The following is a 21,705-nucleotide window of genomic DNA, read 5'->3' on the forward strand; positions in this document are numbered from 1 at the left end:
CACAAAACATCAGGCAGGCAAATCATGTTAAGACGTACAAAAACATGAGTAAGTAATTTATAATACTGAAATGAGGAAAGGTTTTCTGGCCACAACACCAAATCCAGATTTCTTAAAAATGAATGTTAAGACTACCGAAGTTAAACTTTTGTGTAGTATTAAGAAAGAATGATTTTGTAAAGACAAACTAGGAAAACATCTACCACTCGAGACAGTGTAACTTCTCTAAAGTAGAAAAGAGGCTATAACTCACAGAGGCCAAACAAGCCAGTACCAAAATGGTGGGACAGGAATGGGCAGCACCCCCAAAAGAGGTGCTGGTGTCAGTTCCGTCGCTCAGTCGCGTCCGACTCTTTGCGACCCCATGAACCGCAGCACGCCAGGCCTCCCATCACCAACTCCCAGAGTTCACCTAAACCCATGTCCATCGAGTCGGTGATGCCATCCAACCATCTCATCCTCTGTTGTCCCCTTCTCCTCCTGCCCTCAATCTTTCCCAGCATCAGGGTCTTTTCAAATGAGTCAGCTCTTTGCATCAGGTAGCCAAAGTATTGGAGTTTCAGCTTCAACATCAGTCCTTCCAATAAACAGCCAGGACTGATCTCCTTTAAGATGGACTGGTTGGATCTCCTTGCAGTCCAAGGGACTCTCAAGAGTCTTCTCCAATATCACAGTTCAAAAGCATCAGGTGCTGGTATAAATACCAATAAACCCAAATATCGCTAAGATTAAAAAACAATTATGTAATATATTTTTGCTACTCAGACTTGCAATTTTAAAAATTAATATGGAGGGGGGTTGGCAAGCAGGTAGTAGGTACTTTTGTTGTCAATGAAATGACATATTGGTAAAAACTTTTCAGCAGGCTGCATTAGCAATGTGTTAACATGTTAGGCATTTCCACTCTGACCCAACAACTCTACTTCCAGGAACACATCCTGAGTAGGTCTCAGCAGGGCAGAGAGGAGTGGGACCAGCATTTGCCGTGGCGACAACCCAGGGCTTGTCACTAGGAGCCAGGAAGCAAATGCAGGGGCGGCTACATCCTGGAATGGTGCCGATGGAGAGTGAGGCACAGCCATGCCACGTGTCTGAGACACACGGGTGAGTGAGGAGGCAGGCCACACAACGTGAGCAAATGTTCACGTTTTTGTAAAACAGAAGTAGGCTGACATAATCAAATGGAAGGCAATAAACCGAATAGTCATCAAGCTGCCAGCAGTGGTGAACAGAGAGGGGTGGGGACCAGAACACTTGCACTTTATAAATTACACACCCACACCTTTTTAATGAGCATATATTAGTCTAATAAGCAGAAAAATACAAGTAAAAACAACAAATCATGATTAGTAAAGCGTTCCATAATTATTTTTAAATTTTTTTAACATAGTGGATGATGGGTATAGCTCTGATTATTCTGTCCTTATTCATACAGACAGCGTATGAATCAGAGTAAGCAACAGGCCCACTGTGACGGATGAACAGCATCACAAGAGCTTTCACTTGGTGGTAACTTCCTCTCCAAACTCTGCTGCTCACCTCCGGGAATAGCGTGACATCTGCGCGAAGAGCTCACCCGGCCAGGTGTGTGTCAGAAACCACCTCGGCGGCTGGGACACCTGGCGCCTGAGCAGCAGAGCGACGGTGGGAAGCGGAGGCAGCCCTGGGTCACCCAGCTAGGCCAGGCCAGTGCCTCGGAAGACAGCTCACCGGCTTCGTGTTCCCCCCAAACCTGAGGTGTACGAAGGGAGCCAACGCTCACCCCGGGAGAGGGTGGGATTCCTCTGCAGACGACAGAGGGAAAGCAATCAGCAGGGACACTGGTGGGTCCGGGAGGCCCAGGTGTTTCCTCTGCTGCTGCTGCAGGGCCTGGCAGCGGTCTGAACACCCCTGGCCAGAAAACAGGCCGTGGCTCCTGCAGCCGGCAGTTACCAATAGCGAGCACATTATCACAAAGATGGGGAAGCTGTGGCTTCGGAAAGGGATGGGAGGAAAAGGACTCAGTTTTCCAAAATTCAGATTCTTTTCTTCTACCTTCCTGAATAATTTGGGCAATTTTTGTCAAGTCCAAACGTAATTTCAGATGAGGTAGGCAGCTTGTCTGCTCGTGCCGTCATCCTCGCGGGGACGGGCAGGCTGCGCCGTGGAAGCACTCGCGTCCCGGGCGGGGGCGGCACAGCGACTGCAGGAGCTCCTCAGTTGGCTATCTTCTCAATCTCGTCCAAGTCATCCGTGTCCAGTCTTTCTATTTTCTTATCTGAGGGGAGAGAGGCGGGTTCAGAGAGAGCCCCGCACAGATCACAGGGGACGCACGCAGGGGAGGGGCAGCAGGCGGGGAGGACCCGGGGCTCCCTGGGACGTGCCGCCCCCGCCGCAGGCCTCCCTGAGCCGCCGAGGCGCCCGGGACTGGGCGGGCACACGGCCGGCGGCGGCCAGGCCCCCGGCCCCTCGGCCCGGCCAAGGGGGCGGTCACGCGGGGCCCCGTCGAGCGCTCCGGGAGCGGGAGGACCTCCTGTCCTGGGGAAGGGCCTCTCGGGGCCATGGAGACACCCCTCCCCGCCTGCCCCCGCGACCTGGCCCCGGCAGGGGGCTCTCCCGGGACTCACTGAAATGCTCCTGGATTCTGTTCAGGATGTTCATGCTGTGCTTGCTGTCCACCATGTTCACCGCCAGGCCCCGCTTGCCAAAGCGGCCGGTGCGCCCGATCCGGTGCAGGTAGGTCTCGTTGTCCGGGTTCCCATCCTTGTCCACCGGGAGGTCAAAGTTGATGACGACAGACACCTGCTCCACGTCGATCCCTGCGTGAGGGAAGAGTTGGACGCGAGTGAGGACGGGAGGCAGAAATCGCCGCTGCCCAGTCAGGCCCACCCTCACCAAGCTCAGGCGGAAGGCAGGGTCTGCGACAGCCCAGCTCTGGGGCTGGGACACGGGCAGGTGGCAGGACCCAGAGGGAGAGGGCGGGGCCGTCCCGCTGCTGGCCGAATTCCGGCATCAGTCGCACAGCCTCCGCTGGATCCGAGGATCTGGAGAAGCAGCTGGCGCCGCACTGGGGCCGCAAGAGCAGGCGCCGGCCTCGCCACCAGCCAGGACTCCCGGCTTCTGTGGACGCTCTCCTCCGCGGAGGGAGCCCACAGGCTCGCCCACAAACCAGCATCTCCCCCAAACCATCGCAGCCTCCCACACACGATCTCTCTGCGGCCCCGAGCCTGGCGGGCCAGGACCCAGTCTCTGCTCACCGCGGGCACACACGTTGGTGGTGACCAGAACCTTCTCTTTGCCCTCTCGGAAGCGCTCAATCACTGCGGCCCTCTGCTCCACCACCATTTCACCGCTCAGCAGAGCCACCTGGTGGCCTTCTTTTGAGAGCTCCGCGGCCAGCCAGCTAGCTGTTTTGCGGGTCTGGAAGCAAGAAAACGTTTGAGGAATGAAGGTACCTTAAGAGAATATTTTTGATCTGGAAGACCACTGAACCTTAGCAGTTAAGAGTTAAATGTCCTAAAATTGTTAACATGATGTGGTATAAAGGAAGTCACCTGGGTGATAAGTCTTAGAAAATATTTAACCTTGATATAACCACAAGGGGGAAAAAACTCAGAGACATCTAAAGACTAATTACTAGCTTGGCTGGACTCTTCAAGATGTCCATGTCATGAAAGGTGGAGAACCTGTTCTGTATTAAGGGAGTCTCAAGAGACGCAACACTACATGCAACAATCTCTACTGGCTCTTAGGCTTCACAGCAGCTACTAAAAGCAAAAGAGGCCATTTCAGTATACATGGGGAAGGCGGCAGACGGACGGACTTCAGAGGGGACGGCATCGTGAAAGGTGTGAGTGGTGCTGTGCTCGTGCGGGACCACGCCTCATTCTCAGGAAGCATTTAGGTGGGAAATGTCCTGATATCTACGATTGACTTTAAAGTCGGCAGAAAGAAAAAGTACAGACAGCCCTACACAAATGCTTATGGATAGGGCAAATGTGGCTAAATGCTGACAACAGGGGAAGGGAATAACAGTCCTAATGTCATATTGTTTTCATCTTTTCTGTGGGCTTGAAAGTTTCAGTCTGAGTTTGGGAGAAGGATGCCACTCTTGACAATTAAAAAAAAAAATTACAAGTATCCCAATAATAGAGTAAGAGCTGTCTTATTCTTATATCCCATAACAGCATTTTGATGCTTTCTTCGGTGATCTTATACATTCCTGAAAAATTACACTAGCCACTATAAGTGGGGTCTATCCTTCCAATTTCTAAGTGTTTTCAGTTCGAGACTGGAAAACTACTTATTTTCTTTTAATTTTCTAGCCTGTCATCCTGTTTAGCTTCTTATTTTCACTACAAATATCAGTTTTATTCACTTGGGCTTTCTGATGTATCACCTACACATGGCATTGAAGTTCAGGAGACTCTATGCTTAGACTATAGATATACCTCAGGATACTATGAAGAAATTCTTCCTTCCATCTTCACAAACCATTTCTTTTCCAGTCACAGGGAAGGAACCTGGTCCCCTAAGTGGAGTTCCTCCCCGGCCCCCCAACCCTGCAGGCCTCCTGCTGCTGCTGCTGCTACTTACATGGCAGAAGATCATGGCTTGAGCAATGGTGATGGCCCCGTAGATATTACACAAGGCCTGGAACTTCTCGTCTCTGCTGTTGCACAGGACGTAATACTGCTTGATGGTGTCCAGTGTCTCCTCCTCACGCTTCAGTTTGATGATGTTCGGGTCGGGCACTACTTTCTGGGCAAATTTCCAGACAGAGTCTTCAAAGGTGGCAGAGAAAAGCAGCATCTGGCAGTTCCTGGGCAGCATCCTGCAAGGGGAGCCCCAGGTGTCCAGCATGACCCTGACCCAGGCTTTCCCTGGAAGGAACAGGGCACAGCCTCCCCAGGCCTGATGACCTGAGTCCCCAGGAAGGGGCAGCGGGGAGCAGCTGTGGGGAGGAAGGGGGAGCAGACATGGGGCAGGGACGGGTGACTGAGAATCCGAGTCTCCCTCCTTAACCCGGGCAGGGGGCGTGCTCAGCGCTGACATGGAAATGGCCCATCAAGCAAATGCCCCTGAGAGCTGTGAGGAGCCTGGCAGGGGCAAGAAGGGGAGTGTGAGGCAACAGGAGCAGGAACTGCAGGCTGGGAGCCGAGAAGTCCCTCCTGGCTCGAGGCCCTACCTCTGGATGCGGATGCTCTGATCTTGGTGGCCCTGAGTGGCTATCATCACGTCAGCCTCATCCAGAACAAACACCTTGATCTTCTTGGGGTCGATGAACTTGAGCTTGGAGCACCAGTCCAGAACGGTCCCCGGGGTGCCAATGACAATGTGCTCACTGATTTTCTGACCTCTTTCCACTGTGGAGACAAGATGTGTTCTGTCTTTCCCCTAAAGCTTTCCCCTAAAGCTTTTGGGTTCTTCTGCTATAAAGCGGCCATGACAACACCCGTCTCACGGCACTGTGGTTGGGAATGATTGACCAGTGAATCTTCCACGCACGTGAGTCTCCTTTACCTACTTCCTCCTGCAAGTTCCCATCGTCCAGCTCTTTGTCTTTAGCATTGCTCTTATTCTTTTTATACCATCCCTTCATTCACGCTTCACTGATTTCCTTATCAATTGGTAGTTTTGAGTCCTAGGATTCTGGCCCAGTGATTTTTTGCCTTGTTAGACATTCTAATTGTCTAGACGGTTTTCCTCAATACAAATTCTACTAGGGAAAAAAAAACACAAGCATATTACTCTCCAACTACAGCTGGTAGGAGTTGAAACTGCTTTATTCATCTGTCAAAACTACTAATGTGTGGGACTTCCCTGGTGGTCCAGCGGTTAAGACCCCATGCTTCCGCCACAGGGGGCAGAGGTTCAAGACCCTGGTTGGGGAAGTAAGAACCTGCATGCCATGTGTCAACTGTTGCCCGCTGCACTCCTATCCCCCCAAAAAGAAATTTACAACATTAAAGAAAAATCGGCTGATGCCTGTAGCCTTCGGTCAGCACTTCCACCATGAGGAATCAACCCTGCACACACACGTGCTCGTGCTTAGTCACTCAGTCGTGTCCGACTCGCGACCCCGTAGACTGGAGCCTGCTGGGCTCCTCTGTCCGTGGGATTCCCCAGGCAAGAATACCGGAGTGGGTTGCCATTTCCTTCTCCAGGGGTGCTCTAGGAAGGAGAACCAAATGGTTGAAGGGTATGGGAGAAAGAAAAGTTTCTACCATATACTCTTTTAATTTTGAAACACGTGAAAGTTTTTAACTTAAATTTTAAAAACAAAATTTACGATTTGAGAAGGGGACTCTGGTTAGGAATACATCAACTCCACTGGAAGAGTTTTAAATGAACTCAACACACTGTGATTTTCACTGCACACTGCTGATCAGTCTACAATGAATTTTTTAAACAGTACATTAAGTAGTTATTAATATATTAATATATAGTTAATATAGAGTAATATATTAATCCCTCACACACATGAAGTCCCCTGCCATTATAAAACAATCTAGAGAAGATCCATGTTGTCACCAGGCTCCGGTACACCGCACGTAGTTGCACCTGCCAGTTTGAGGCATCAGACACATACGGAAGTGCCGAGCCTAGTAATTTCCGGTGTAAGTGCTGTTGCTGCACGCTGAAACACGGTGGTTTTCTCCAGGAAAAGTCCCTGTGTGATCATTTGTGTGTGAACTGTACTAGCCATTTTTGTTTGTTGACTGACAAACTATAGAAAATTAAGTAGGGAATCTGACATATACTTTCTTAAAAATGAACAAGGAGAGCCTGACTTTTCAGTGAAAACAATCGACTGTTATTTGCTGTCATGATAACACTTAAAGTGTAAGAGAAAAGTAGAATTTTGGAAAACTTGTAGTGTTGCTGTAAACTTGAGAGTTTCTCTGTGTGTAAACTCCTCTGAGTTGTTTGGTGGTGATATTAACGCATTTTAAATGCGATTTAAAATTCTGTATAATGAAATATGTCAACATTCTCAGCGTAACTCAGTAAGACATTTGGTATTTTCCAAATGACCAAGGTATAATGTTAGAAAATTACTATTGCACAAAAAAGATGCATTCAAAGTACAAGGGAGACCAAGGAATTTTAATGTAACAGTATGAAGAGGTCATTAATATGATTTCAAATATCACATGGCAATTATCTTTTACATAATTACCACTTGTTGGGTTTTGGTATGGCATCCTAAAAACAGTATCTGAAATTGTAAGAAAGGCTAGATTTTCTTCATATTCTTCCAAAAGTACTTAGGGTCCTCAACAATGTTTAAGAGTGTAAGAGTCGAAAGGTTTAAGAATCCGTGCTCGAGGCGACTATAAATGGCTAACTGAAGGGACGTCCCTCTTCTCCTTGTCCAGGTAATGCCCACCGCCTCCTGAAGTGAGTGTGCCTGTGCACACTCCCGGCTGGAGCACGCGAGCGTCCCAGCCCTACATCTCGGCCAACACTTGGTTTGTCAGACTCCCTCATTTCCACCATCTGAGAGGCATATAGTGGTTTCAACCGATGTTTCCCTGATGACTAATGAAGCTTTTCGTCTTTTCCCATTGACCAGCCATCTGAATTCCTTCTTTAGTGAGAAGTCTGTTCCCCTGGGCCTCTTTTGTCCATTTTCCTAGTAGAATGACTACTTTTTTCTAATTGATTTGTAGTTATAGATATTCTGATAACTTCCCCATTACCAATTTTCTACCTGTCCTCTTATTTTAACCACATTCTCTACATTCTGCAGAAAAAAGAATTGGTGGAAGGATTTCTGATTTGATAAGAACTGTACATGCTCTTAGATCACTCTTACTAAAGCTGTTTACTGAAGAAAGGGATCTGATCCAACCTGCCATCCTCCCTGCTTACTCTCCCTTAGGCAGCTTTCAGAACTCTGGATGCTGAATTCAAACCTTGCCTCCTCAGGGAAACACTCCACACTTTAAGAACCCCATGACTCAGGCAGGGATTTTTTTTTTTAACAACTTAAAATCTTATTTTAAGAGTGGAGAATATTATTAAGAAATCGGCAAGTATTTAAATAAATTTGCTGAAAGTCATACTGGGCTCCAAGGTCAGACTGAACCGGAAAGTTGAATATCATCACCTCATCTTCAAAATTCAAACACCCCACCCACTGCCTGAGCTCAGGACCTGGGTCTTGCCCTCTCATACTCACATTTATTGCCTCGAACAGCGTAAGCAAGCTTCAGTTCTGGATGAAATTTGCCCATTTGTTCAATCACTTTTCCTGTCTGGAGCGCCAGCTCGTACGTCGGGGAGAGGCACAGACACTAACGGGCAGATCACAGGAGGTGAGTTTAGAAAAGCCTTGCGGCAGCAGACAGCAGGCTCTAGAGCAGCAGGGACACTGGTATCAGTACCACCTGAACAGTGTGGGCAGCCCCGTCCTCATCGACCAGGCCTGCGTGGCAGCTGTAGGCGGAGCCTTCAGCCTTCTGCCCGGCTTGGCAGATGCTGTCAGAAGCCACGTTTAAGGCTGCTGCTTTGAATCAACTCTACCCATGGAAGGGCCTGTTGTGCCATTAGGCTTTGCCTGAGCAACAGTCTGAGGCATCAGAAGCATTCAGATTCCACCAGGGATGCCCTTGTCAACCACCACCCTGAGATGGCAACACCCTTCCAGGGCCCCCAGGACCCCCTCACCTGCGGGTACCTCTCTGCTGGCTCCACCCGGCTGAGCATGGCCAGGACGAAGGCAGCCGTTTTACCAGTACCCGACTGCGACTGGGCAATCAGGTTCTGCGGGCTGGACCCAGGAGGAATAGAGATGAGGATAACATTGGTTAGAAACAATCAAGTGTCCAAGTGTTCTTTCTGGGCGGTAGGAAAAGGCCTTTTTCCCTCATTCAGGTTTTCTGCCTTGAGCACAATGATGAATTTTTTATATGGTGTTAAAAAAAAACCTGCTTAAATATTAAGGGAAATGATTATTTCAGATGGGCTCACACTAAAAAATATTCATTCTAGACTCTAGTGCAGCTAGAGTTCCCTAGTTTTATACCCCAAGAGGCCAATGGGAATTCAGACTGCAGAGTAAGATCTGGGCAAATCTTACTGCCTGACGTGTCTTCAGGACTCGGCTCCTTCTGTGTGCTCCCTTTTCTCACCTTCATGGAAAACATAAGATACTAAATCGGATGCTTCAGAGGAAACTTTCATATTTCACTTCATGTAATTCAGTGTCATGGGAACAGGTGGCATTTTCATCATCAGAAAAGAAAAATAATAAAAGGCTTCTCAGCCTTTTGGCTAAGATCAAGTGGTTGCTCAGACGGAAAGCATCTGTCTACAATCTGGGAGACCTGGGTTCAATCCCTGGGTCGGGAATTTCCCTGGAGAAGGAAACGGCAACCCACTCCAGTACTCTTGCCTGGAAAATCCCATGGACGGAGGAGCCTGGTGTCCATGGGGTCGCAAAGAGTTGGACACGACTGAGCGACTTCACTGAATGAAAAAAGTTGCTATGTAAAGTATGACACCATTTATCTAAGGTTTAAAAATATGCCAACTACTCGTTAAATCCTTAGGGAAACATACGTACGTAGTAAAAGGAGAAACGACGCCCCGCTTCCGTGACGCGCTCTTGGGTCGGGGAGGGGGCTGTGAGTGGAGAGGGTCACACAGGGACTGCATCTGTCAACTAGATTAATGATGCTTTATTTCTCATCAGGATGCGTTACAGAAATGTTCCTGGTATGGTTCTTGATACTTTTTTGAAGGCCTCAAAATTTTCAAAATTATTTTTAAAAGTGTTTAAAATGGCACTGACTTTCTCTAGCAGTTTTTATTAAGTGGAAAAGGCAGAAACTGTGTTGAATTGCACCTGACTCTCTCACCACCGGTCCCAGCTGTTTCCCTGAAGAAGCTTGTTGCTCCCAACGGCGCATCTTACGCTCAGGAACACTACACTCTTGGTGGGAGATGTGAAATCCCATCCTGGAGACGCGTACCAGGGTCTGTATACTTACGGCTCAGCAAGCATCATGGGTAAGGCATTCTCTTGTATCTTGGATGGCCGATTGAAGCCCATGGCATAGACTCCCTGGAGAAGCTGTGGTTTCCTAGGAGGCCGGGGAGAGAGAGGATGGTTCCTAGTTGCCGCAACTGTTTTAAAGACCTAAGATTTTATTTTTCCCTATATCTAGCAAAGAGTGATACTTTCTATCTCCGTCAGACATATCTTTCTGTGCCTTAAAAAATACTAAAAACAAAACCAACACCTTTTCCTACTAAATCTTGATCTGAAACTATTATGCAATTTATAAAATCCAGGCTAGTTTCCTTTCTTAAGAGAAATTCATCTTTCAGTAGACCCACAAATTTGATTGGCCTGGATTCTATAAGAATGGTTCCTATTAATTCAGAGTATAGAATGAATTATGAAAGATATCTAAAAGCAAACACTGCTTACTATACCGCTAAGATACAGAAATCCCTTTAGGGAATGAGACTCCGGTTTTTCACTTCTCAGTGTGGGTGCTCCACTGAGCCACAGTGATGCTGTGTTCCACGGGCCTTCCAAAAAAGCCAGCTGCACAAGGACTCGGGACAATTGAGAGGTAAGAAAATTGATTCAGCCAGTTTCTAGTAGATAGGTAAAGGAAGTTAAGTTATCATACTGAACTTTACAACTGCTCAGATTTACTATGTCTAGTCAAAATCAAGACTGCTGCTGCTAAGTCACTTCAGTCATATCCAACTCTGTGTGACCCCACAGACAGCAGCCCACTAGGCTCCCCAGTCCCTGGGATTCTCCAGGCAAGAACACTGGAGTGGGTTGCCATTTCCTTCTCCAATGCACAAAAGTGAAAAGTGAAAAGGAAGTCGCTCAGTCGTGTCCGACTCTTAGCGACCCCATGGATTGCAGCCCACCAGGCTCCTCTGTCCACGGGATTTGCCAGGCAAGAGTACTGGAGTGGGGTGCCATTGCCTTCTCCAAAATCAAGACTAGAGAAGCACCAACTTCTTATATAAGTAGCTACACAACAAATATCAATTAAAACTGTTCTTACAGCACATTTGTAATAAGCTCTCTGCTACTTCTAAACTGACAGGATGTTTAACAAAAATCACACCAGATTATTATTAAAGAAACATCAAATCAAGGCAAGAATGTTCTCTAAGCCTTCCTTAGTGTTCAGCTGGCTCTCTAAAAGGCAGTTCTTCTGGCCTCTGGTGGTTCTCAGACACAAAGAACTTTGAAAATTAACACACTTCCATTTGGAAGAAAAGGCTGTGAGGCTTGGCAGGTTCTGATTTAGTTGCCAAGGAAACAAAGTCACTACTGAAAGAGGACTCAAGTGATCCAGGGACTTTCAGTGGTTCATTATTTTCCTTTTATTTTGCGTATCTTTTCAGTACAAAATAGACCAAGTATAGAGGTGGCCTAAGTTTTACTCTTTGTTTTGTTTGGCTACTAACAATTAAATCAAAAAAGAACTTGCCTTTTCAGAGGCCAATTCATCACTGGTTGACCTGAGCGCTCCAGTCCTTTAAATGAAAGACCACTGATACTAGGAAAGGCAAGCTGTCAGAGCACGTCAAACTGCTCTGACAGAATTTATGAAGAGAAGCAGATAACAAATTTACTGAAAAAAGCCCTTGACAGAGAAAACACACATAGAAAAGTATAATTTCCTGGGGAGAAAAAAAAGGCCACACTTTAAAAATCTTACTCTTAGCTATTGCTTCATTAACACCTTGATTTGGTTTCTAGTTAGTTCTCTGACTTTAAGTGTGTACGTGTGGGCAATGAACAAGACAAAGAATCCATTCATTCCACCACTTTCTCATTCACCAGCTATTCTGCCTATGATTTGGGTGCCGGCAAGCAGCAAGAACGGCAGCTACGTCTTGTATTACTCATAACACCCAGCAGTGTCATGTACATAAACCAATGACCCATAAATGCCTCTTTACTAACTTACTGAAGGGAATGGAAAACTTGGTATGACGTTACGCAATTCTCTGCGTTTCGAGGAAGGACATGTTAGAAGTCATTCTCAGCACAGTGCATAAATGTACACACTTAAGGCTTGATCCTGGGTTCCGGATTTTTGAAAGAATTCTGTAACACTGAAGGCTGATTTTCACTATAGTTATGGGGAATCCGGCACAGGCTTTTTGGACAGATTTTATAAAAGTAGATAAACTTTTCTTAACACTGTAAACCCTATAGTCTAACAAAAGGGCTTACCTAATAAGAAATGTTCCTGACATCCAGAAATCACCTGTCAGCCAATATTTTATTGAAAGTTCTAAGAGCATAAAAGAAAAAAGACTTTCAGCTATGATGAATAAATCTGTGGCATTTTAAATTCCCTAAGGAGGAAAACTGGGTTGCCAAGAGACAAGGGTGGAGGGAGACCATCACTTTTTCATACTTTTTAACTTTTGAGTCATGTGAATTATTAACTAGTCAAAGAAAGTAAATATATATTAAGATTTTTTTTAAAAGGTCTCTGAGATACTATGTCTTACAAAAGAAGAACTAGCAAGGATCAGTTGTTCAAAGGAACAGATACTCACAGCCGAAGCTCCTCGAAGGACTTGACTGAGTAGAGTGGGGAGTTGGGATCCCGCTGCAGGACTTCCACTTGGTTGGTGTTGTCGACAAGGTTGCTTCTGATCAGCTTGTTGAGTAAGGACTGGGCGGCTCTGTCCTCTGTAGGAAAAAACCAACTCATCAGGCAAACCCCACGTCTGCACCCACCCCTGGATAGCCCAGCAAGGTGGGAGAAAAACACAATCACACCAACAAGTCTCACTTTAACTCCTGATCCCTAGACGCAAGTGGGCTGAGTTGCTGGGCAAGTCTTTATGTGTCTATACACCACCCATCCACTCGTCTCCCTTCTTCAGTTTCTGACCTCTCCGCTCTTTCACTGCCCCGAGAGGTAAACCTAGGTCAGAAGCACCTCCACACGCTGTGGTGACCACCCACACACCCACCTGTGTCTGTGGGCGTCCTCTCTGCCTTCGCTGCTGTTAACTATGGATGGACAGTTATTCTCCTGAGCCCATCCCGCCTTGTGGACAAGGACATTTCTCCCAGCAGGGACCTTTCCCTCCCGCATTCTGTTTCTCCCTCTATGAGATCATTCCCCCCAGCATGTGCACACGTTTTGCCAGCTCTCATCATAAATCTTCCTCCTCTATCCTACATGCCCATCCACTTACCACCCCAATTCTCTGCTCCCCTTTATGGAGCATTCCCTCACAGGGCTGTCTATACTTAGGTCTCCACTTCCTATTCTCCCCAGAGTGCACACTTCAGAGGTTTTTTCATTTAATCTCCCCACTTGACTTCAATAGCCCCTTGTCAAACTCATCAATGACTTCTACATTCTAAATCAACTGAGTAGCCAATTTTTAGTTAACTTATCACCTACACATGACTACCTTTGAAACACTTCCTTCTTCCGGTCTCTGGGACACCACCCTCTATTGGTGCTATCTCACGGACTGTTCTCAGTCTGCCTGGCTGAGTCCCCTTCGTCTCCCCAGTCTTATAACTCTCAGTGCCTCTGGCTCCAGAGAGGCAAGTCCTAGGTGACAGGGTTTCAAAGATTAGTTACCTTTCTCTTCTTCATCTGTTTTCTCTGGAGTGGCATTGGTTTTGATAACACCTACACAAGAAAACAGTTATTGTAATCAGAAAGGGAAATATCAAATCCATTCAAAAGGTGGAATGATACAAATATCAGACCTTATTTAAGTGATCAAAATGTAAATAGTTGGGTTTCTTTATGTTTAATGGATTTTAATTCTAAGTTTAGTGCATAAGAAAATTCAAATTTCTAGAAATGTTGGTTGACTTCAGAGTGATGTCACCTCTGACTTCCTTAACCTAATTTAAAATATACCAATATGTTAGCACACACAATGAGACGTAAGAAAGAAAATAAAGGTATTAAAAATTAAAAGGAAGTAAAATCATCCCTCTTGGTAGAATATGTGATTGTAAACTTGCAGGACTAAGAGTATTAACTTAAAAATGACTACAAAATACATATATAGAAAACAGTAGCTTTCATAAATACAGGTATTACTGAAGAGATACTATTTATAATAGCAACTAAGAGATAAAATACTGTATCTAGAAATAAAGCTAGCAGAAAATATATGACGAAAAATGTTAATAAAACTCATAAACTGATGCAAAGAGATAAAGCTCAAAAGGCTATAAATAAAAATGTAACTCTAAGATATTCAATTAACCCAAAAAAAAAAGCAGGAAAAGACGCAGAGAAACAAAACATGAAGGTACAAACAGAAAATAAATAGTAAAATTGCTAGCCTAAAGCGAACCGCATCAATAGTTACCTTAAATGTAAATGGATAAAATACTCCCATTAAATGACAGTGAGAAAAAAAAAAAGAGTGATTATTAGAACGGATTAAAAAAAAGCAAGATCCAACTGTCAGCTGTTTATAAGAGGCACACTTTGTTTTTAATTGAGGTACAATATTGTATTAGTAAATATTGCATTGTATTGTATTCAGGTATGCAACATAATGACTCAAAATTTTTATAGATTATACTCCTACAAGAGGCACTTAAATGTAAAGACACAGTTCTAATGACGTGGATGAAACTGGAGCCTAATATACAGAGTGAAGTAAGCCAGAGAGAAAAACACCAATACAGTATACTAACACATATATATGGAATTTAGAAAGATGGTAATGATAACCCTGTATTCGAGACACCAAAAGAGACACAGATGCATAGAGCAGTCTTTTGGACTCTGTGGGAGAGGGAGAGGGTGGGATGATTTGGGAGAATGGCATTGAAACATGTAAATTATCACATGTGAAACAAATCAGCAGTGCAGGCTCGATGCATGAGACAGGGTGCTCAGGGCTGGTGCACTGGGATGACCCAGAGGGAGGGGATGGGGAGGGAGGTGGGAGGGGGGTTCAGGATGGGGAACACGTGTACACCCGTGACAGATTCATGTCAATGTAGGGCAAAACCAATACAATATTGTAAAGTAAAAAAATAAATAAATAAAACTGAGATTAAAAAATAAACAAATTCATAAAAAAAAAAAAAGACAAATAAGTTGAAAGTCAGGGGATGGAAAGAGATGCAACCAGTAAGCATATGAGGGCTGGATTAGCTCAGGTAATGCAGATTTCAAGAAGAAAATCATCACCAAAGATGAAGGAGGATAGTTTGTTTTGTTTCTTAATTAAAAAAATAACTTTATTTGTTTATGTGTGTATTTATCTGGGGGGCCTGTGCTGGGTCTCTGCCGCTGTGCCAGCTTCTCTCCAGAGTCAGCAAGCCAGGGCTGCTCTAACTGTGGCGCCCGCTCGTCTCTCACTGCAGTGGGTTCTCCTTTGCAGAGCACAGCTTCTGGGGCACGCAGGCTTCCACAGCTGCAGCGTGTGAGCTCAGCAGTCTCGGCTCCTGGGATCTAGAGTCCCAGGCTCAGTAGTTACGGCACACGGGCTTAGCTGCTCCACGCCATGTGGACTCTTCCCAGATCCGGGATCAAACCTGGGTCTCCTGCATTGGCAGGCAGATTCTTTATCATTGAGCCACCTGGGAAGCCCAAATAAGAATATTTCTAAAGGATCCATTCATCAGGAACACACAAATGTGAATGTACCTGGCAACAGATCTGTAAAACACAGGAGGCCAAAACTGACAAGATTAAAGGGAGAAATAGACTATTCCACAATTACAGTTGGAAATTTCAATACCTCTCTTTCAACAACTGAAAGAACTAGACCAAAAAGCAAACAAACAAAAAGCAGTCAAGACACAGAAGATCTGAGCAACACTATCAACAAAGACTCAGCGCAGCTAGCTAGGTAAGTTGTTTTTTTTTTTTAATCTGGAAAACTAATGTATCCTTATCAGTCATGACACTGTTAGGCAGGTAGAACAGGAAACAGGAGTCCAGAATGGCGGTGGCTAAAAGACAAGAAAGGGGGAAAGCCCGAGAACACAGAACAAAGGAAGGTCCGAGGACCTGAGTGAGGACCTCAGGTAGACCGAACAGCACTCCTGGCTGGCCCGATTTACACAGGGCAGGCCCGGGGGAGGAAAAGACATAAAGAGAGGGGCCAAAGGGCCAGGGGTCTCCCCCGCCCCCCGCCGGGTGCTCGCCTTCCCCCACTCCTCTTCGCGTCTTTGGGTCCGCATGCCCTCACGCCTCGAGGATGGATTTTCCTGCTATTTTCTAAATAAAATAAAGCTGTAACACAGAGCTGTAACACTCATCTGTCTAAGAGCTGTAACATGGTCTGTCCAAGACCCGAGAGCTATGACACGCCGAGGGCTCTAACGTCCGTCGCTTCAAATTTTTGTTGAGACGAGACAGAACCGAGGAGAATACACTCGCCTGACAAAACTGAATTTACTGGCTCTCAAAGCTGAATTTGTGTATTTGCTGACATCTGCCAAAGGTGCTAAGTGAAAGCTGCTTTCCACACTGCAGCCAAGAGTGCAAAGCAGAAGCACACAGGTAGACTGTAGTTCCTTGTGACTCACCATTGGTATCTGGTTTGACTTTTTCTTCCTTAATCTGCAAATTACTCATCTGAATGGGAATGAAAAGAAACACTTAAGAGCAGAGACACCTGATAACAGAATACCATGAGTTACAACTGACTGTTAAACATCGGGTTTGAGCTTCAAGGGTTCACTTATTCAAGGATAAATACTAACTACAGTATTACTCAACCCAAGGCTGGTTGAATGTGGGGCCACATATACGGAGGTGCAGTGTTATTCGGGGATTTTCAACTGCAGTGTGGGTTGAGGGCTCATAACCCCCAAATTGTTCACTGGAATTACATTTATCAAGCTAATGCACATCAAGCTAGTGCACTTAAGTCTAAATGGTAAAATAAAAGGGGTCTTACCCAACCAGATGGCACCCCACTCCAGTATTCTTGCCTGGAAAATCCCATGGATGGAGGAGCCTGGTAGGCTGCAGTCCATGGGGGTCGCAAAGAGTCAGACACGACTGAGCGACTTCACTTCACTTTCACTTACCCAACCATTAGGAAGTAGTGTTTTAAAACATTTATTTACACCAGCCACTCAAGAAACAGAATGGATAAAACCAGATACGAGTACATTTAGGTCTATATTTGTATTATTCATAGGGTCGTAGGTTAAAAAAGATTTGAAACCAATTCTCAGTAACTGTCTTTAGGGAATACCTGATGCTGAAAACTAGTTTTAAACTCTAGAGTACAAACCATAACCTTTATAATACTTTTTTATTTATTTGTGGTAACTGTCAGTTTTACACCCCTGATCTGATTCTGCCTGAACTCCAGTGCCAAATCTCTAAATGCTTCATGGGTACTGAATACATAGGACTTAACACAGAAGGTTTGACTGCTAGCCTTCAGAAAGCCAGCTTGGAAAGCTGAACCCTGGCCGGCTTCTGGGAGCCTGGATGATGAGAAGGTTCCCACCATTCCCAAAACTGCTGAAGGGTTCACTATGTTTCTAAAAACATATGATGGTTTATGGTAACAGCTGCTTTCCTTCCAGGAGTCTGGAGTTTTGGTGCCTGCAAGGCAAAGAATGACCATGTGACAGGCCCCCAATAAAAACCCTGAGCACTTAGTCTCTAAGAAGCTTTTTTGACAACACTTCCTGCGTGTTGTTACTAACTGTGGCTAGAGGAATTAAGCAGGAATAAAATGGAGCTTCTGACTCCTCTAGGAGAGGATTGTTGCAAGCTTGAGACTGGTTTCCTCTGGACTTTTCAACATGGCCTTTTCCTTTTGCTTATTTTGCTTTTCATTGCAATAAATCACAGCTGTGAGTACAGTTACATGCAGAGTCGAGAGTCCTCTAAGGAAACCACTGAACTTGGACACCTCTTGGTGACTCGCAACACAGGTACTTACCAAGTTGTCTCCTTATTTCAAATTCAGAACTGGCAAACCTGTACTCATCACCCTACACATCAAATCTGCTGTTCCTCCCACTCCCCTAAACCTGTTATTAGCACTTTATTAAAACCACCTTGTGGGATCCAGGTTGAAAACTGTAATCTATGCTTTATCTCTCTTCTCTTCTTTTTCCTAAATCTTTTGTTGTTGTTGTTTAGTTGCTAAGTTATGTTCAACTCTAGCGTGACCCCCATGGACTGCAGCCTGCCAGGCTCCTCTATCCATGGGATTTCCAACAAGAATACTGGAGTGGGTTGCCATTTCCTTCTCCAGGAGATCTTCCCAACCCAGGGATCAAACCCCCATCTCCTGCATTGGGAGGCTGATTCTTTACCAGTAAGCTACCATGGAAGTCATCTAAATCTTTACACCTCCACAATTATCTCTTAAATCCAACCCTTCACCTACACTTTCACCAGTCAATGCAGACCCTCTATCTCTGGACGATTAGAGTAATTTCCACACTGATCTTTTCTTTAGACACCACTCCTAATATAGTCTGTTCTCTGTAGTCCAGTAATTCTTGCTAGTCCTTGGATCTAATCTTGTCAGTATCCTTAAAATTGCCCAAACCTTTCAAATAAAGCCTCTCCTCTGTAAGTTCTTTGTTAAGGTCTAAAATACACTCTATTTTCAACACTGCTCCTAGTACAACCCAATAACCTTACGTTGCAGCAAAAATTATTCTGACTCCTGTTCTCTGTACAAGTCCAGCACTTTGGGACATTCTGTTCTAAAATGCTGTTTGCCTTCATCTCTCTTAATTACTGTAATATCCAGCACAAATATAAACTTCTTCACAAGGAATTTCCCTGACTGTCTTACTCATAAACATTGTCTTCCCACTCTCTGAATTCACTTCTAACGTGACTCTCATCATTTTCACAACAATTCCCACCAGTTAGCCTTCTTAACTTGACCATAAAGCTTCCTATACTTCCCTGGATGTAGTTCATTTCAACTAACTGCTGAGAAACTGACAATCTTCCCAAAGCAATAAATAGTGACTGGAAAAGAGTTGTAATTTAGGCATTAAAAGGTTACATAAGACTTCAGACTACACAAAGCAACACAAAGAAAGAACCCCTATATTGTTAAAATCAAGTCCATTACCACCAAATCAACATACCTTAAAGAGGTAAGAACAGAGAGTCACAGTTTACACTGATTACCTTCCCGTTGAATGGATCTTCATTAATTAAAGAACCAATGCATGAAATTAAATGTCACTTTAAACACCGATGAAACAATTTTTAGTGCCTCCCGCAACGTTTGCAACAGATTGAAACACTAAATATAAAGCTGAATCCGTTATTCTGCAAAGAGATACAAACTGCCAACAATGTTAAGCAGGCATCTAAAAATTGGTAAAACAAGAGTAACATAGAATCACTCAGAAAACAGAGAATCAGCACTGTTCCTTTCCTTAAAGTCCCCACTGAGAAGGAGGTGCAATGTAGGAAAGACAGTATACAGACCAAGCACAGGATATAACTGGCTCGGATCAAAGGAAAAGGGTCCATACTGGCCTCTTCCGCCTTAGCCGCAAATCAGGGCTAAGAGACTCCCCGCAGCAAACCTTCGGGGTGCGCAGGCCCCGGGTGTGCCCAACCCAGACAGCTCCGCGGACCCCAAGCAGTGCCAGCTTGGGCCCTCCTCCTACGCTCGCCCCGCCTGGAGCTGAAGCCACTGACCGACTTGACAGCCGCTTCCTGCTCGTCCACTGCCAGGGCCCACGAGTCGGTGGCCATGGTCCCGGCGGAGGAAGGCCGACTCGGGAAACACACACAGCAGCTAGCGAAAGAGCACCAGCCCCGGCCGGGCTGCAGGCGCCAGACCCACACTCACGCGGGCCGGAAGCGGCCGTTCACGAAGATGACGTCAGTTCCCTTACGTCACCACTCCGCGCCGCGCGGGGCTTTGCCGCGCCCCTCCTGCGCCCGCTTGCTCTTTCCGCTGACTGCCTCAGGAGCGGCCTCGTCATGCCTTAAAAGCCGTAAGTTCTGTGGAGTGAAACTCCACGCCCTCATTTTTCTGCCTCACGTCACGTTGCAGAAACCTCAGTCTGTTTTTAAGTTTGACACATCCTGTAGTGTGTGCGTCTCTGAGCTGTAAGGCTTTGCACAAAGGAAAGTCCCAGAAGAAAACTGTGTGGTGCCTTCAAAATATATTACTCTAGGGCACATTTCTAATCATTGCAACATTTATGTCAAAATGTGTGTTAGTATCCTAAGCTCACTCTCTCTTAAAAAGACTTCTAGCTATAGTGTCTCTAAAAACTCCTAGCTTCTATAAGCTTTAGTAAAATATGCTAACTTTACAACATTCCTTAAATCTTTAACTTCTATTTTAATTATTTCTAAGCCCTAAATTCAGTAGACTCCTTTGCCATAAACATTTTCCTCACAAATAGGCTTCAGATAGCAATCCCTCCCATGGCCTCAAGCTGCGGCCTATGTGCTCATCCTGGAACACACTTTTGTAAAAGTCCTTAAACAAATGTCAATGATTAACTTTATGAATTATTCTCTGAGCACAGCTGCAGAAGGCTTTGTGCCTTCTCATGCTCCTCTCAAGAACAATAGTTCAGTTCAGTCGCTCAGTGGTGTCCGACTCTGTGCGACCCCATGAATCGCAGCACCCCAGGCCTCCCTGTCCATCACCAACTCCCGGAGTTCACTCAGACTCACGTCCATTGAGTCAGTGATGCCATCCAGCCATCTCATCCTCTGTCGTCCCCTTCTCCTCCTGCCCCCAATCCCTCCCAGCATCAGAGTCTTTTCCAATGAGTCAGCTCTTCGCATGAGGTGGCCAAAGTCCTGGAGTTTCAGCTTTAGCATCATTCCTTCCAAAGAACCCTTTTCAGTCAACTCAGCCGAGGAGAGGAAAAAACAAGTCAGAATTACGCCTAACTCTTTCATCCCAGGTCCGTGCCTGCGGAATGAGGAGAGGGGTCTGGGGCCATGCCTCCATTTTGTCAGTAATGCCTAACGTGGCTCCCGACACCCACCATGTGTTGGTAAAGCTGTGGAGTGTTAAAGAAAAAAAATATTCAGTGACGCTTGTTAATGATGATAAGGCAAACTTTATTCAGGACCATTGCCATAAGCATAAGGATGACTGCAATAGAATTTTCAGCAGAGGAGAAATATTGGGCTCAATTACAAGTATAGCATGGGCAAGTGGAAATTTATAGTCAAGGAGCAGGGGGGTGGATGGAAAATTACTAAAAGGAAACATCGGGGATAAGGAGAATTTTTGTTAAGCCAATTAATGGGATTCTTGCTGAAGACAGGCCAGGGTGATCAGACATCACCTGGGAGATGGTGGAGGATGAAGAACCTGACCAGAGATTGAGGGTGATGAGATATCAAAGGTGAGTGGTTCTCGCTAAAACTGAATCTTACAAAGAAGTGCACAGATGGGCCTAGGAGAAGGTTCAGGAGCCTGACTAAATGTTGGTCAAGCAAGGAAACTGTCAGGAGCAACTGGAGTTCTCACAGCCTCTCAAGAGAATATAAAATGGTGCCGTGGTTTCACATAACCGTTCTGCAGTTTCTCAAGAAGTTAGATCTGTGCTTACTCTGTGATCCAGCAGTTCTACTCCTGTTACTACCCAAGAGAAATGAAACATAAAGACTTGCACACAGATGTTCATTGGAGATTTACTCATAATAATCCCAAGCTGGAAACAACTCAAATGTTCATCGCAGGATGATGGATAAATAAATTTCAGTATATTTATTAAATAGAATACATCTC

The 21,705-nt window shown here is 45.4% G+C and overlaps 1 protein-coding gene across 2 annotated transcripts; it reads right to left on the reverse strand.

Moving 5' to 3' along the window:
* Positions 1-1,281: 1,281 nt before the first annotated feature.
* On the reverse strand, positions 1,282-19,908 carry DDX19A (DEAD-box helicase 19A). Of its 2 annotated transcripts, XM_069552348.1 has the most exons (12): positions 19,638-19,908; positions 16,520-16,568; positions 13,590-13,640; positions 12,541-12,676; positions 9,981-10,073; positions 8,656-8,758; positions 8,168-8,282; positions 5,168-5,345; positions 4,576-4,813; positions 3,237-3,399; positions 2,607-2,798; positions 1,282-2,257 (listed from the first exon to the last, which is right to left on the reverse strand). In XM_069552348.1, the coding sequence occupies exons 1-12, from the start codon at positions 19,692-19,694 to the stop codon at positions 2,196-2,198; spliced, it is 1,437 nt and encodes a 478-aa protein (XP_069408449.1). In that variant the 5' UTR covers positions 19,695-19,908; the 3' UTR covers positions 1,282-2,195. The 2 variants fall into 2 exon arrangements, with proteins under 2 accessions (XP_069408449.1, XP_069408450.1); XM_069552349.1 differs by lacking the exons at positions 13,590-13,640; positions 16,520-16,568; positions 19,638-19,908 and adding an exon at positions 12,209-12,269 and having other exon boundaries at positions 12,541-12,631.
* Between the last annotated feature and the right edge of the window lie 1,797 nt (positions 19,909-21,705).

Source organism: Ovis canadensis, chromosome 14 (genome assembly GCF_042477335.2).
Source record: "Ovis canadensis isolate MfBH-ARS-UI-01 breed Bighorn chromosome 14, ARS-UI_OviCan_v2, whole genome shotgun sequence".
NCBI classification, from domain to species: domain Eukaryota; kingdom Metazoa; phylum Chordata; class Mammalia; order Artiodactyla; family Bovidae; genus Ovis; species Ovis canadensis.

Coding starts and splice junctions, on each gene's coding strand:
- DDX19A (XM_069552348.1), bottom strand. CDS start 19,694: ATGGCCACCGACTCGTGGGCCCTGGCAGTGGACGAGCAGGAAGCGGCT. Junction 8,759..9,980: donor CCCATGATGCTTGCTGAGCC/GTAAGTATACAG, acceptor TCCTGGGTCCAG/CCCGCAGAACCTGATTGCCC. Junction 4,814..5,167: donor CAGAGCATCCGCATCCAGAG/GTAGGGCCTCGA, acceptor CTCCCCTTGCAG/GATGCTGCCCAGGAACTGCC.